The sequence below is a fragment of the Lepisma saccharinum genome, chromosome 25 (assembly GCF_977018435.1).
Source record: "Lepisma saccharinum chromosome 25, izLepSacc3.1, whole genome shotgun sequence".
NCBI lineage: Eukaryota > Metazoa > Arthropoda > Insecta > Zygentoma > Lepismatidae > Lepisma > Lepisma saccharinum.
In genome coordinates, this window is record NC_139253.1 from 20,562,282 (window position 1) to 20,576,889 (window position 14,608).

At 37.4% G+C, this 14,608-nt stretch overlaps 1 protein-coding gene across 1 annotated transcript in view; it reads right to left on the reverse strand.

Annotated features, from left to right (window-relative positions):
* The window catches only part of kl-3 (dynein heavy chain 8, axonemal kl-3), a 217,449-nt gene that overhangs the window by 31,265 nt on the left and 171,576 nt on the right, over positions 1 to 14,608 (reverse strand). Inside the window, exons 51-56 of the mRNA XM_083111913.1 lie at positions 14,015 to 14,136; positions 12,465 to 12,620; positions 12,165 to 12,320; positions 10,452 to 10,587; positions 8,009 to 8,160; positions 7,488 to 7,741 (exon numbers count right to left, since the gene is read on the reverse strand). Of these exons, the coding sequence (XP_082968039.1) occupies positions 7,488 to 7,741; positions 8,009 to 8,160; positions 10,452 to 10,587; positions 12,165 to 12,320; positions 12,465 to 12,620; positions 14,015 to 14,136 (976 nt within the window). The remainder of the gene's footprint in view (positions 1 to 7,487; positions 7,742 to 8,008; positions 8,161 to 10,451; positions 10,588 to 12,164; positions 12,321 to 12,464; positions 12,621 to 14,014; positions 14,137 to 14,608) is intronic.

A 14,608-nucleotide genomic window follows, 5' to 3' on the forward strand; every position in this document is an offset into this window, starting at 1 on the left:
CTTCACAGCGAAATTGTTAATATATTTCCTTCTCCAACCAGCAAATCCTAAAAATTTTCGAACATCCTTTCGACATCTAGGTCTAGGAAACTTTAAAATAGCATCATTCTTTTTCGGATCTACTCGGATAGAATCCCCTGAGATAATGTGACCTAAATATAAAATCTCGGATTTGACCAGATCACATTTTTTTAGTTTTACAGTCATTCCGACTTCCTTCAATCTAGACAAAACATAATTAACATGCTGAAAATGCATCTGCAGATTACTGTCGTAAACTAACAAATCATCTATGTACTGAGTTAAGAAAGAATCAGTTTCAGGTCCAAATATGGAGTGCATCGCTGACACAAACACTGAAACTGCATTTGCAAGACCAAACGTCATCTTCGCAAACATCCATTGACGCCCTTTGTAGGAAAACGCCGTGTACCGCTGACACTCAGGTTTAACTGGGATCTGAAGATACCCGGATACTAAATCAAAAGAGGTAAAGTACTTTGCACCTTTGAACTTCTGGAGAGCTTCATCTATTGGTTCAACTGAACTCCTTGGAACAATAATCAGCTTGTTGAGCGATCTAAAATCGACACACGGTCTTACTGTACCGTCCGGCTTATCTACCACAATAAGAGGATTTAAATAGGGCGAGTTACATGGCACAATGACACCCCAATCTACCCATTTTTGCAGTTCAGTTTCCAATTTTTCTCTTTTTGCTACAGGTATTGGATATGGTCTCTGGCTCACTGGAACATTACTCATTAGTTCGATTACACATTCTAAGTCTTTGGCTGTGCCAGGCCTTTCCGAAAACACCTTCTTATGACCCATGAAAATTTCATACAGTTTGGCTTTTTGATCCATGCTCAGCAACAGACTAGAGTCAATCTTCTTTTTTATATCTTCGGGAGAAGTGGTCCACTTGTCATAGCTAGCTTCAAATTTCCGGATGCTCATATGCTTATCTACGGAATTATCCTCTTCTAGCTCCTTTTCAATCGACTCTCCATCCACCTTTAAATATAATTTTCTAAGTTTAAGATTGATCTCTGCTTCATACTTTTGCAGGAATGAGTAACCCAAAAGCAAATCGGAAGGCAAACCCTTAACAATGAAGATTTCCATTGGAATGGCGCTCTCAGCAATTTCCAGCACAATACTACGTTTGCCAACAACTCTAGTACGACTTTTTCCAGCAAAGTCAACAAGTCTAACTTCAGGTACAGATTGCAACGTAGCCCCGGGAAAATTTTGCTTTATTTTTGCCCAAACATTTAAACTCATCACTGAGACCTCCGCTGCAGTGTCGACTACACAGGTTATGTCTACATTTGCTACACGTGCCTTAATTTCTGGGGCTCTTACTGAATTTTTACACTGAACGGCTTGCCGTAATTTACATCTAAATTCCTTTTCCTCGTGATTTATTACAAGTATTAGTTTCTTATCTTCATCTCCAGAATGGGAAAAGTCTTTTGCTGCCCCCAGTTTCACCCGAGACTGCCTAACATAAGGGGACGTTTCTATGCTAGGCGAGGGGTAAAATCCCGCACCTGGTCAAGATTAGATCCGGTATCCCAACAGAAGTTCCTCGTTACTGCCACACTGCGCTGTTGCTCAATGCTGGGGTATGGTTCAACAATGTCTGTCTGAACGCCACTGCTCGTCATTTGAGTCCCTGGAGCATTATTGCTATCTCTCGGTGGAGATAAACGTTGTTGACTTGGCGAAGAAAACCCACTGTTAGGATACGGTCTATCGTAAGGATTACCTCTGGAAGCTGGATATTCTCGTCGTGATCTAAACTGACGCTGTTGACGGTAATTATTTCCATTTCTAGGGTATGGACTCTCAGCTGGGTTACTCCTATTTTGTTGCTGAACTAAGCGAATTCTAGACGTTCTTTGAACATCTCTGCTGTTTTGTTGAGAGCCAGTTTCTCGTCTCCATGTAGACCGCCAAGCATCTTGTTCCTCTGCTTGCTCATATCTCTTAACAAAATCCGCTAAGAGATCCACGGTGTTCGGAGCATGAGCCAAGCACAATTGCTTTACTCTAAAAGGTAGCTGTCCGATGATTAGATTAACTACTTCCTGCTCGGTGTAATGATTACTCAGATTCCTATAGGCAGAGTACACAGACCAAACATATTCCTCCACATTGTTATCATTCTGCTTATTGTACCGCCTAGTCCTCACAGACGCCAATTCTCTCTCTTTCGCTTCTGTTGAAGCAAACCGCTTCTTGAATTCTCTGCAAAAATCAGAGTAAGTGCGGAAATCGTTCTTATGCGAATAAAACCAGTGATAGGCCTTTCCAGTTAACAAACGTGGAATGATTTCAAGCCTATAATGTTGAGGAATCTGTAGAATTTCCAGGTTTGTATTCAATTCCTTTAAATATAATTCAGCTGAAGTAGCGATAATATTGCCATCGAACTTTCTCATAGAATTTATGTCTGCCATTCTAGGAGTTACCCCAGTGTGTACAATGCGTGAAGAAGGCTCTCTTCTGTTTCTTCGGCTGCGAGCAGTTGATTCACTGTCTGAGGAGCTGGATTCGTTCATCTTCTTGTACCTCTTTTTCCGTGAGGTTTTTCCTTGTAGGTTTGAAGCTTCATCTGAACAGATGGGATAAAATGTCGATCTTCCAGAACCTTCATCAACACGGTGGATTTTAGGATGATCAGAGTTCGTCTGGATCTGTAACCTATTCAGCTGATCAGAAATATGAACAATTTCACTACAGATATGACCAACATCTGAGGAAAATTTGTCTTGTTTAGTTTCAACTGTTTTCCTCCATTCTTCGTCAGCTTTTCGGTATCCCTCGGTTTCATTTATATTCTCAGCAAGTTTCTCTGCCACTTTGTGATTAATGGTATCTTCTAACTTATCTGTGATAACAGTTACCTCGTGATTCACATTTTCAAACACTTCCTTTCTGAAACTGCTCTGTTCTTCAGCGATTTCCTTACGAAAGTTACCCTGAGATTGTTCAACCTCTTCTCTCAACAGGGCAATTTCTTTTTGCACATTTGATTCCACTTGTAGAGAGTTTGCTTCACATGTCTGACGTAAGTTAACGATCTCTATTTGAATGCTTTCTTTTATCGTGTGTTGATTTTCTTCCATTTTTACAGTCAAATTGTCCAGTCTCTGTCCCATCTCCAAAGCAGATTCCGTGAGTTTCGAATAACCCTGTGAAAACTTCTCTTCTAAGCGCCTTTCTGACTCCACCAGATTTCTACCACTTTCGTCTAACTTTAAGTTCAAACTGCATTCCAACATGGCTACATTCTCCTGAAACTTAGCTTCCAGATTGCTGGAACTTTCTCTAATCTTTTCCTTAATTTTTGATTCCAGAGAATCCAAAGCAATGGCGTTTTCTTGGATCTTTGCTTCCAGATTGCTGGAACTTTCTCTAATGTTTCCCTGAATTTTAGTTTCCATAGCCCTTGTACTTTCCTCCAACATAATCCGTATTGAAGAAAGCAGGTCTGCTGTAACTGGAACTGACTGCACTGGAGATTCATTTTCCTCAGCCGACGATTTACTTGCACTTCTCAACATCTTCTTATCCATATTCTTCTAGCACAGAATTTCCATCACAATCACCAATCAATTACTCTTCACGAACACACAAAAATGAACACCACTAACGAAACAACAGATTTCGGGCCCCGCGTTGTTGCGCCAAAATATTGAAACGTTCTTTAGTCAAAAGAACATGATTTAACTAAAAGAACAAATAATAAGTTCACATGAAAGACTCGAAAGCATACACGTGATGCCTCTCAGGGTATGGGGTAATATCTCTCTTCGTTCGTTGGTCAAAACAAATCAAAGTCAAGTTTTCGCTAAGAGAAGAGAATTATATTTTACGTCTTAGCAAAATAAATACTTATGTGCATAAAATCCACTTCAGTCAAAGAAATAACAGCTTCTTACAATTCAACTTAACCACTCTTTAAAACTCGAAGCCCGAACTCCTAAGTCAAGACAAAAGACACTCGTAATTCCCATGGCAACAGCTCTTAACAAGATAATTATATACAGGTTAGTTACTATCCTGACATTATCAGTGATAGGTAAATTACAGTAATTGATATTACAAAAACAATAAACATTTGTACAAGAAAAGATAATTAATAACAATAGATATTAACAATAAATATTTGTGCAATGGGAAAGGACGTGTCAATATATATATATGACTATGATGTGGCAGAGCTTGGATGCTGTCTTCCTATTGGCTTGCTCTGAATCCTGGTGTTCTCATTGGTTGCTGTCTTGTTTTTACAGAGAAGTGGGTTCCAGACGTTACTGAGCTGGAGTCCCACATCCCTGTTGAGATTGGTGCAGAATCGAGTCTTCTAAGGGCCACACTGATATCCCTGTTTCCTGAGGGTCCGGCATTAATCTCAGCAACAAGCAACTCGACAATGCAGAAACTTCCATACTAAAGAATGGACTCAATTTCACTACAGCCTTACCCATCAAGGACATCATCTCTGGCATTGAACGAGCGGTTATCAGTCTCCCTCCAGATGCCAAAGACGAAATTCGCCATGAAGTCAGCTGGATCAACAAGGCACTTTCATCTCAGCAGAGACTAAGAACAGACAATAGTGTGGCCCTTAGAATGGACGATTCTCCACAACCCAGAGAAGCCGAACATGAGGACGAGGCATTTACAAGGACCGATTCTGCACCGCACAGCCCCTCTACCAGTAGCAACACAGAACAGGAATGCCCGGCGCTGTAACAGTTTTACCATTCGTTGGACACACCTCCGGGAAGAGAATTCTAGCCAGGCACGGGGTGAAGACCATTCAGAGGCCAACACTGAAAACTAAGGCCCTGCTCCCTTCAGTCAAAGATGACCTGGAACTCCGCATTCCAGGAGTATACCATATACCCTGCGAGTGTGGGACACCATGTATAGGCCAAAAGGGATGTACCATTGAGCAGCGGCGGAATAAACATCAGCACAATATCCGATTATTCCAACCAGAAAAGTCAGGACTTGCAGAACACAGCATCACCAAAGGACACAGGATTTCATTTGCCGACACCAAAATAATAGTTAAATGTGCCAGTTACTGGGACCGATGGATAAGGGAAGCCATAGCCATTTCATGGGAAAGCACCAATCTTTAACAGTGACGCCTGTAACCCACTCCTCCGTAAAAACAAGACACCAACTAATGGGAACACCAGGATCCAGAGCAAGCCAAGGAAGACAACGTCCAAGATCCGCCACATCATAGTCATATATATATATATATATATATATATATATATAACCTTACACTGCGTTCCCTGAAGATGAGAGCAATGTATGCACTCGAAACGTTGGAAGCTAACTCCAATTTAACCTCACTGGTAACCCGAGAACACCTGTTCGAAAAAATATTCAATTCTGGGTCTTATCATAAAAATGAAGTTGGGTGATTATGGCACAATATTTTAGACTTGTGTTTAATTTACATAAAAACAATAACAGAGCACTGAACTGAAATACTGAAAATATTCTGCTTGTAAACATAATATATATAAATATAGAGAAATTAGTACTCACTTATCCGGGAAACTGTTTTTTTTTCTTTTTTCTATCAATTTCAGTGGCCACTGCCACAATCCTCGTTGAAACTTGCTGTAGTCCAATTACCAACAAAAGACGCACACAAAGCAACAGTACAGCAAGTTCCAAGGAGGATGGTGGCACTGGCCACTGAAATTGATAGAACAAATAAAAAAAAAAAAAACAGTTTCATGGATAAGTGAGTGTCTCTATATTTATATACTACCATGTCCCAATTATGAATTATATATACTTTTTGAAAGAAGGTTCTTTTCTCTATGTTGCGATATTTTTAAAAACCTGCTAGTTTCAGAGAATAACTCTTCCTGAAAATAATAGGTTTTTAATACAATAGCAAAAAAAAAAAAAAGAACTATTCCAACAGGTATGTTAATTGAGTTATCATTGTGTTTGTTATCTTTCTGTGCCAATTACATTATTTCATCCCTTCCCATTCAAATGCCAGTTATCAGAGACATTCATATTTAGTTTTTGATGGAAACACAAAATGTGAAATAACATGTAATGTTCATTTTTCATGATTTTGAAAGGTGCAAGGTATGCTTTCCTACCATGTTTTGTCATGGAATGTTGCCAAATGAACTGCAAAATGTAAAATGAACTCTCAAACATGAAAAATCAGGAAAGGAAATTAACTTCTTTACACAGGAATAAACTGAAAAACTAAATATGCTGACCAAGGCAGTAATTTATTTTATTAAAAACATAAACTAAACGTAACGTTTCAACCTTCTAGCAAGGTCTTCATCAGACTCTGTATCAAGTACAAAAGTAACAAGATACACAAAAAGGGCATTATATATACACAAACATTACTCCCTCCAGACTATTAGAAAGTTGTTAGGAACTTTCTAGCAGGTGGCTTTCACTTGCCAACTGTACTTTCACCTAAAAGGCTAAACATAATTACTTTCATATAGAATGTGGTTGGACTTTTTATCTCACGCTCTTTTTCCTTCATTTTTCTCCCTTCTCCTCTCCTCTTTCTCTCTTGTCCTTTCCACTCTTTCTAACACATTCTTCCATTCTTTGTTTAACTTCAGTCCCCCATTCCAGTTCATTATGTCTTCTTCACCTTTCTTCTCTATTTCCTTGGCTTCCTTCCATTTTCTCACTAGCATTCTCTTCCTTCCTATCTGCTTAGCCTCATCCCACTCTATGTCATGTCCTGTTTCTCTCGTGTGTTTAAATATTGCATTTCTCTCTCTCTCTTAAGTCGTACATCATCCCTATGTTGTTTCAACCTGTCTTTCAGCCTTTTTTTTTCGTTTCTCCTATGTACACACTCTGACATTCTTTACATTTCACTTCGTAGATAATCCCTTCCTCTTCCTCTTCTCTGTTCTCCTTTTTTTTTGCTTGCTTGCATTCTTCGCTATTCCTAAGATGCTTCTCCCTCCCTTCCTGTAAGGAATAAACTTAATACTTTGATAACTACAGTGGGACCTCGATTATACATTTCACAGGGGACTCTGACTAAATAATTTAACATGCGAGAAAAATGTACAATCTGGGAACATTTTGCTTTATTGGGTTCATAAAGGTAAAATGTATAAAGCAGGAAAATGTAAGAACTGGGAATGTAAAATAAACATTCAATTGTAAATGTGCTATTAAAAAGTAAATGTTTGTTTTGTGCAATAAGTATAGTTTTTAAATCAAATTTAGGATTATATTCACAATTTTAACACAGAAATGCCATTTTATATACTGCTTTCGATCATGAAATATGTCGTTTATGTACCAAAATCTTGATATTTTATTCACCATAAATATGTAACCCTACCAGTTAGATTATTCCACCCCTCTCCATTCAATCTCAGGAAATACTTTCTCATAACTCCAGAACCTTGAAAATTTATAAATTCAACTCTTACCTTAACATGGAGTTGTCAAACAGTTCCAGGAACTGCACCAGAGATATCTGATACATGCAATTAACCATCGACATATCACATACAAGGAAGTACAAGATGCTGCCCCTGTTAGCCACATTCCTGAATTCTTCTCTGGCAGCATTGATCTTTATCTCAGTATCAGCTGCTATTACCAGTTTCTCTTTTACCTCCGCAGCTGTATTCTTTGTTACATTCAGTGTGCCTATCACTGTGTCATCATCCAACAAAGAACCCTGCAACAATAAAAAAAATAATACATGTCAAAACAACAATCTGATACATAAATACATCTTAAAATAATACCAAATCATGTTTTAAAAATGTGGTGAAATGCTAAAAAAAAATAGTTGTTTTTTTTATTTGCTGTGAGAAGTTTGGTAACACAGACAATAAGAAAAAAAATGTAAATTACACATTTTAATACACAAAGATTATGTTTGAAAAATAAAATTTGGGTTTGTAATTTGTGAATGAAATAGAAGCTCTTGATAATAAGTTACCTCTGTTGTTGTCAATTTATGAAGTAAGTTTGCTTCCAACTCTTGCATCTTTCTCTTGTTCATTGTTACATCTTCAATAAGCATTGTTCGTTCAGTCTCCAGCTCAGATTTCTCTGTAATAATTACTCGGCCTAGCAATTGGTCCTCTAAACCTACCACACAAAAAACATACCACATAATATATGTAATTAAGAATCAAAATAATTTATAATTGTTAAAAGTTACATCACATTTTCTTAACTTCATTCTAATTTATATTTACTCCGTCTTTCATGCAAATTTTAGAAGGATACATGAGATATAATTAAGAATGTTACTGTTAAATATGATTATTTATTGTTATTTGTTGACTTATAATAATTATATAAAATTTAAGCGGTGGCTCAGTCGGTAACGCGTCTGACTACCATGCTCAAGGTCCCGGGTTTGATCCCCGGCCGGTTCAAATCCGGGAACTTTTCTAACGGTGGAAGCGGCCCCGGCGCCCACCCAGCGTCGAATAACATGGGTACCTGGGGGAAACCCTGGGGGGTAAAGGCGGTCAGGGGCATGATGCTGATCACATCACCCCCACTCACGACCGGATCAAGAAAGTGTGGGGCGTTACCCCCACACCCCCTATACGCCTTCATGGCGTGGTGCTATGCACAGGGGAACACTTTACCTTTATCTTCTTTTTTTTTAATTTAAAAACTATTTGCTATTAATTAGGCCAGGCCGGTAGCTAGAATTGATCTCCCCCAGGGGGGGGGGGGGGGGCTCATGGGTTATCAAAGGGGGCTTTGTAAAATATAAATATATATTTATATCTCTTAGAAACATAATACAATTACTACATTTTTCTATATCATTTAAAATATCGGTTGAAGTGTCAATTGACTACTACTGAAATCATCACTTACTACACACTCCATACTAGTTTTGATGATACAGATATTTATATCACACAGGAAAAATGGACAGTATTCAATCATAGTGCCTAGCGTACATCCCACCCCTATCAAGGAAATTTCTATAGAGAAGAGAATATTCTAAATACTTGTAGCTATTTAGACTTCTTATAAACAAGATGAACAAATGTAATAGCTGTTGTTCATGCTCTGTGAACTGTGAATTTATCCTTCACCAAAGTTGTGAGCAAAATAATACCGTATCTGCTGTTTACATTTCCACTCTTCACTGCAAACAAATTACACAAAATAGTTTTACCTAATGTCAAGGGGACTGACAGCAGTGCCAAATGGCTGCCCCCTTGGCCCCTGTCTGGCTACGGGCCTGAATCAGGCTATCTTGTAGTTCATCTTAGGCCAGCCGCACACCGGATCCAACTTGATGTGATGCAACAAAGCAACACCACGAGTCATCTTGTTTGTCAGCTAAATCTGATTGCAGATTTCGTCCATGTACACAATAGGTCTAGGTCTGTTAATTATATATAACAACAATTTACAGCAGAATCAATGCATTAATGTATATGTAGAATTCATGTATAATTTTATATGTTGTGAATCCGATCAGTTTATATTACCTTAATGCATTGTTTATGTCACATACCAAAATATAGTGTTTTCCAATCAATTACTTGCTAGAAATATATTCCGACAAAACGAAACAAATGAAAGTAGGCTTCTTGTGTTCTCAGTCAACATGGTGACTTATGAAGAGGCAATTACAGTATGTGGATATTATTTGATGTGTTGAGAAGACAATAGAACCTCCTGCTGGATGCATCCAATAAAGGATTGTACGTGGCTTTTTAATTGAACCATGTGAAGATGAGAACAAGTTATTTAATTTCAAGAGGTTAAGCATAAATTGCTTCGATTATTTACTTGTATTAATAAGACAAGCCACACACCAGATCCAACACGATCTTCTGTTTCAGCGATCTCGTGTGTCAGAATATAACCATGTTTAATTTGCAATTAAATAAAAACATTGCCGCCATGATACTGTCCCCCAGTTTGGAAATCTTGGACTGATGTTGCCTGAATTTCCGGTCTGTAATTAAACATCTGTGGCTGAATTGAATGGGTTCATGCATGCACAGATCATTTTGTTGCAAGCTGCTCCTTGCGATACCAAATTCCCCAGATATTTGCAAACCGTTGGAACATGACTCGAAGTGACTAGAGTTGAATGTTTCATCTGGTTTGCGACCGCCCGTAAGAGCCTCATGTTAAACCTTCACTGAGTCGGTTTGCAACAAAAATGTCACGTTGCGTTGTGTGATCCGGTGTGCGGCTGGCCAAATGATGGTTTTATGTATCAAAATATTACTTAAATTTGACCTGACACAATTACTGTAAATGCAGCATGAGCTGATAAACTACGAATTAATCTATTCAATCTCTAGTACTGATTATACATAATATATATTGATCTTATCAAAATTTATTATATTATTGTACCTTATAGTTATTCTTATTATAAGAACTATTACCTTTCATTGTTACAGTAAAATCAATAATTGAAGTTCGTGCATATATTTCTGGAGTGTAAGAAGGATTTGGCAGCTTAGTTGTTATGTACAATTTAAATCCTTGCATAATGTCCACTTCCTTGTCACTAACTTTCACCTGAAATATACAATATAAATATATGTAGGGTGTTTTATCTTTGCTTAGACCTTTATTTTTGGCCAAGGCTGATCATATATGATCCTAAAGAATATTTATTGTAATAGGCCGAAAGTTACAGTCGATCTTCTATAGTAGTAACTATGAAAGACTTGTGAAATAATTGCATGATGGCACCTCTAGTTACATGACCAACTGGCTGAACAAACAAATAAACAAAAACAACAAAAAATATATATTTAAAAAAAAAAATTTATTGCTTTCAGGCCTCCCCAAAGGTGCAGTAATTGTGCTGGCTCCTCGTAATCAAGAGAACATGGATTCAATCCTCAGCAGAGGTATGTTACACAGTGTTCAGATCTCACCTTGAACTGTAGGTTAGTTCTGAATAGCCAATTTGAGCATAAAGTGGACTTAAAACAAATTTTGCACCGATTTCCTGCAACATTTGATAATTATGATGAGGATGATTAACAATTAGGTGAAACTGATGAAGACACACTCATGTCTAGGTCAGGACTCGTACCAGTGATTAATGAAAGTCCATGTGACAATGCTTCCAAGTGAATGCTTCTTTTGTATCACTTTACCATTGGAGGACACTGTTGGAAACACCATCAATATGTTCCGTATTTCAGACATGTTTTACTCCCACTGTAACCCACACACCACTATAACAAAAAAGTAAGTATTGTACAATTGATAGTCTACTGATCTGACATAACATTGCAAATGTTCCAAGAACTTCAAGAAGTACATGTAAGCAGGTAGCTGCAATGGGCTTTTCTTTGAAAAAGGAACTGTGTGTTACACATTTACTTTGCAAAACTACAGCATGTGGATTACACATGGCATCCCTAACAACAATACAAGAAAAGGCCAGTGAAATGCAAGAGAGCGCAGGAAAGGTCAATAGCAGCAAGCAATTAAAATGATAGAACTTTGAACTAAATTAAAGACTATTTATAGATGTATATCAAATCAGTAAAATTATCTTTAATCTTCCCAATAAACCAATATGCCTGTATCAGCTAATATTCATAGAGTACAAATTAATCTGTCCCATTCGTATTGCAAACAAAACATATTATTCCTAATCTTAGGGTAACAAACTATTATCTGACAATAATCATCACTATTGAACTAAAAGAATAAGTAAATAATTGGATCAGAAGAAAGTAGCTTTTTCTTTGGGTAAATTTCCAGCATGCGCTAGTGAGCGAACTGTCTTGTAATCAAATGGCTAGGGCTCTCACCTTTGGTGTGAGCAGGCCTGGGTTTCTCCCATCATCTCAAGGACAATTGGGCTGTTACTTGAAAACACCAGCAGAGGAATGCAGTCTCAAAAGCTACCATATAAAAACAAAAACCTAAAACTTTTGGTTAAAACACTGCCATTATCTTCCAACATGGATGGTAGGGAGTTGGGAAGATGGAAATAAGCTAGGACGTTATGGAAGTTGATACACTGAAGGAGACAGTGACTATTGGCAGAACTGTCACCACTTCTCCTTGCACTCATACAGCAATTATCAGCTTTTTATTATCCCGATAAACAGAACAACATGATCACATACCTTCAAACTTGTTCCAGACTTGATGAAATTCTTCTCAAGCACGTTATCCAAGCAAGGATCTAAGTCCTCTTGAACATCTTCAATCAACAGGGGTCGCCCAAGTGAAAGAGCATCTTCTATATGAGTTCTGAAATACTTGTGATTTAATGTTGTCACCTGCAAAAGAAAGAACCTGTGAAATGAACGCTATTGCATTCAAATAATTTAAAGCATAACAACACAGAATAGAGCTTGCTTCATGTGAAACTTCCAATGAAAGTATCTTCTTATATTTTGTTCTTGTTTTAAGAATTATCTTACCTGCATTTCAAAATTAGCTTCTTTATTCTTAATCCAGACCTTGCCCTGGTTTTGTGGGTCAATCAACAGAGGGTAGCGCTGTGCTTTGGTTACAATAATACCATTCTGGATGGACAATTCATCATTTGGCAGTCCTTGTAAATTCCACTCAGCAATCTGAAATTGCACACAAAAATAAATATTTTTGTTTATAGCTCCTGATGCATGTGGCTCGTATCAAAAGATCATTTCAGTTTACTGTTTTAGTGTCCTTGTTCATAGTTTAGCAACAATTACATATATATGTAATCACATATAAACTCTGACTATACCAAACAGTTCTAATCAGCTGATAAGAAACAAAGAATTTATTGTACTAGGGACGTTCAATATATAAGTTTCCCTGTGCTATAAAATATTGTATAAAGCAATGCCATTAAAACGAAGCACATGGTTGACAAGCGCCATCCTTCGTCTACAAGGAACAACAATTGATTCGTTATCAGACGTGAAGGCGCATGCGCTCAAGGGCGAAAAGTAAATGCTTGTTCGGAAAATGCGGGCTCGCGTCATAAAGAGTTCAGAAGCATGGATGCTAAGGATGTTCTTATGGAATTTTTGGAACGAGGAAGAACAATTAATGCTAACTTTTATTGTCAAACATTGGATAAACTGAAAAACGCAATTCGACATAAGCGACCAGGTCTCCTGTCAGCTGGTGTCATTCTTCTTGACGATAACGCTCGCCCCCACTCAGCAGTGCAAACACAACACAAAATTGAAGAATTGGGGTGGAAACGGCTGCCCCACCCTCCATACAGCCCCATTTAGCGCTGAGTGATTTCCATCCTTTTCCGGTGTTAAGGTCTGAATTGCAAGGTTACCGTTTCGAAACAGATGAAGAAGTGAAGCGGAATGTGAGAATAGTGCTCAATAGCTAGAGCCTTGATTTTCTTGCAAAGGGTATGGACAAATTGGTGCAACGGTGGGACAAATGCCTGAATCTCTATGGGGATTATGTGGAGAAGTGAGGAAGGATCCTCCTACACATGTATGTATAGTTTTCTAATTTATCTTAAAAATAAAAAAATTACAGCATACGGAAACTTATATATTGAACAACCCACGTACATAAAAAATTGAAACAGACTGGCAGTGGCAGACCCAAGATGGCATTGGTGAGGTCATGACCTCCCCCTCCCCAACCCAATATTCCTATGAAAAAAATGCTTAAGGCAGTAAAAGATGGTAAAATAAGGGCTGACCACTAAAAAAGTGTACATACCCCTTCCCTTCCCCTTCAGAAATCCTGGGCATGCCACTGCAGACAAGCATATGACACAAGTCATGCACTACATGTAATCATTTACTAATTTGCATTTTGTATCTTTTGCATTAAAGTTACTTCCATTGTTTACTTATTTGGTTAACTACAACAATGATGATGGATGAAGAAACAGATAAGAGAATGGTATTGAAACAATGACTCAATTAAGCTAATCTCTAGAGTCCAAAGATTAGCAACTTAATTACAAATCCACAAATAAATTAAAACTTCATCAGACACTTACAAGTGTGCTATCAATTAACATCTCAATAAGATTGAGGTTCGCTGAAAGAGGTATCTGCCGTCTCAATAATTCTCTAGTCCAATTCTCCTGGAGATTATTTCTGAATTCTTGATTGAATGGTCCTATATTTGTGTGGAAAAGGCATAGTTACAAATAATATCTAATGTTTACAAACTATCTAATAAGGTGTTACATAAAATTTCATTGAATACGAGAAATAATACGACCTCTAATGTTTATATTGTATTTTTCTAAATAAAATGTTATGTAAAGTAAATTTATAAATATAAAAAATAGTACTATATTAAGTTTTCAGTTCATCTAAAATTTAAATAGTTTTTTTTTCTAACAAACGTTTCTTGACCTTACAATATGTAAAATACTATACTTTGATTCGACAATTATTAACACTTCCAACTCACAATTATTCTCATCAAATGTATTTTTTAAATTTTGTAACAGTTCTATAAAAATAGTTATATTATGAAAGTGCACTATTTGGAAGATTTCTGTGAAAACTGGACATTGATAGATGCTGCAGTTAATGAGATATATTGCATCAAAAAATATTTAATCTGCTGGTAATCAGCTTGC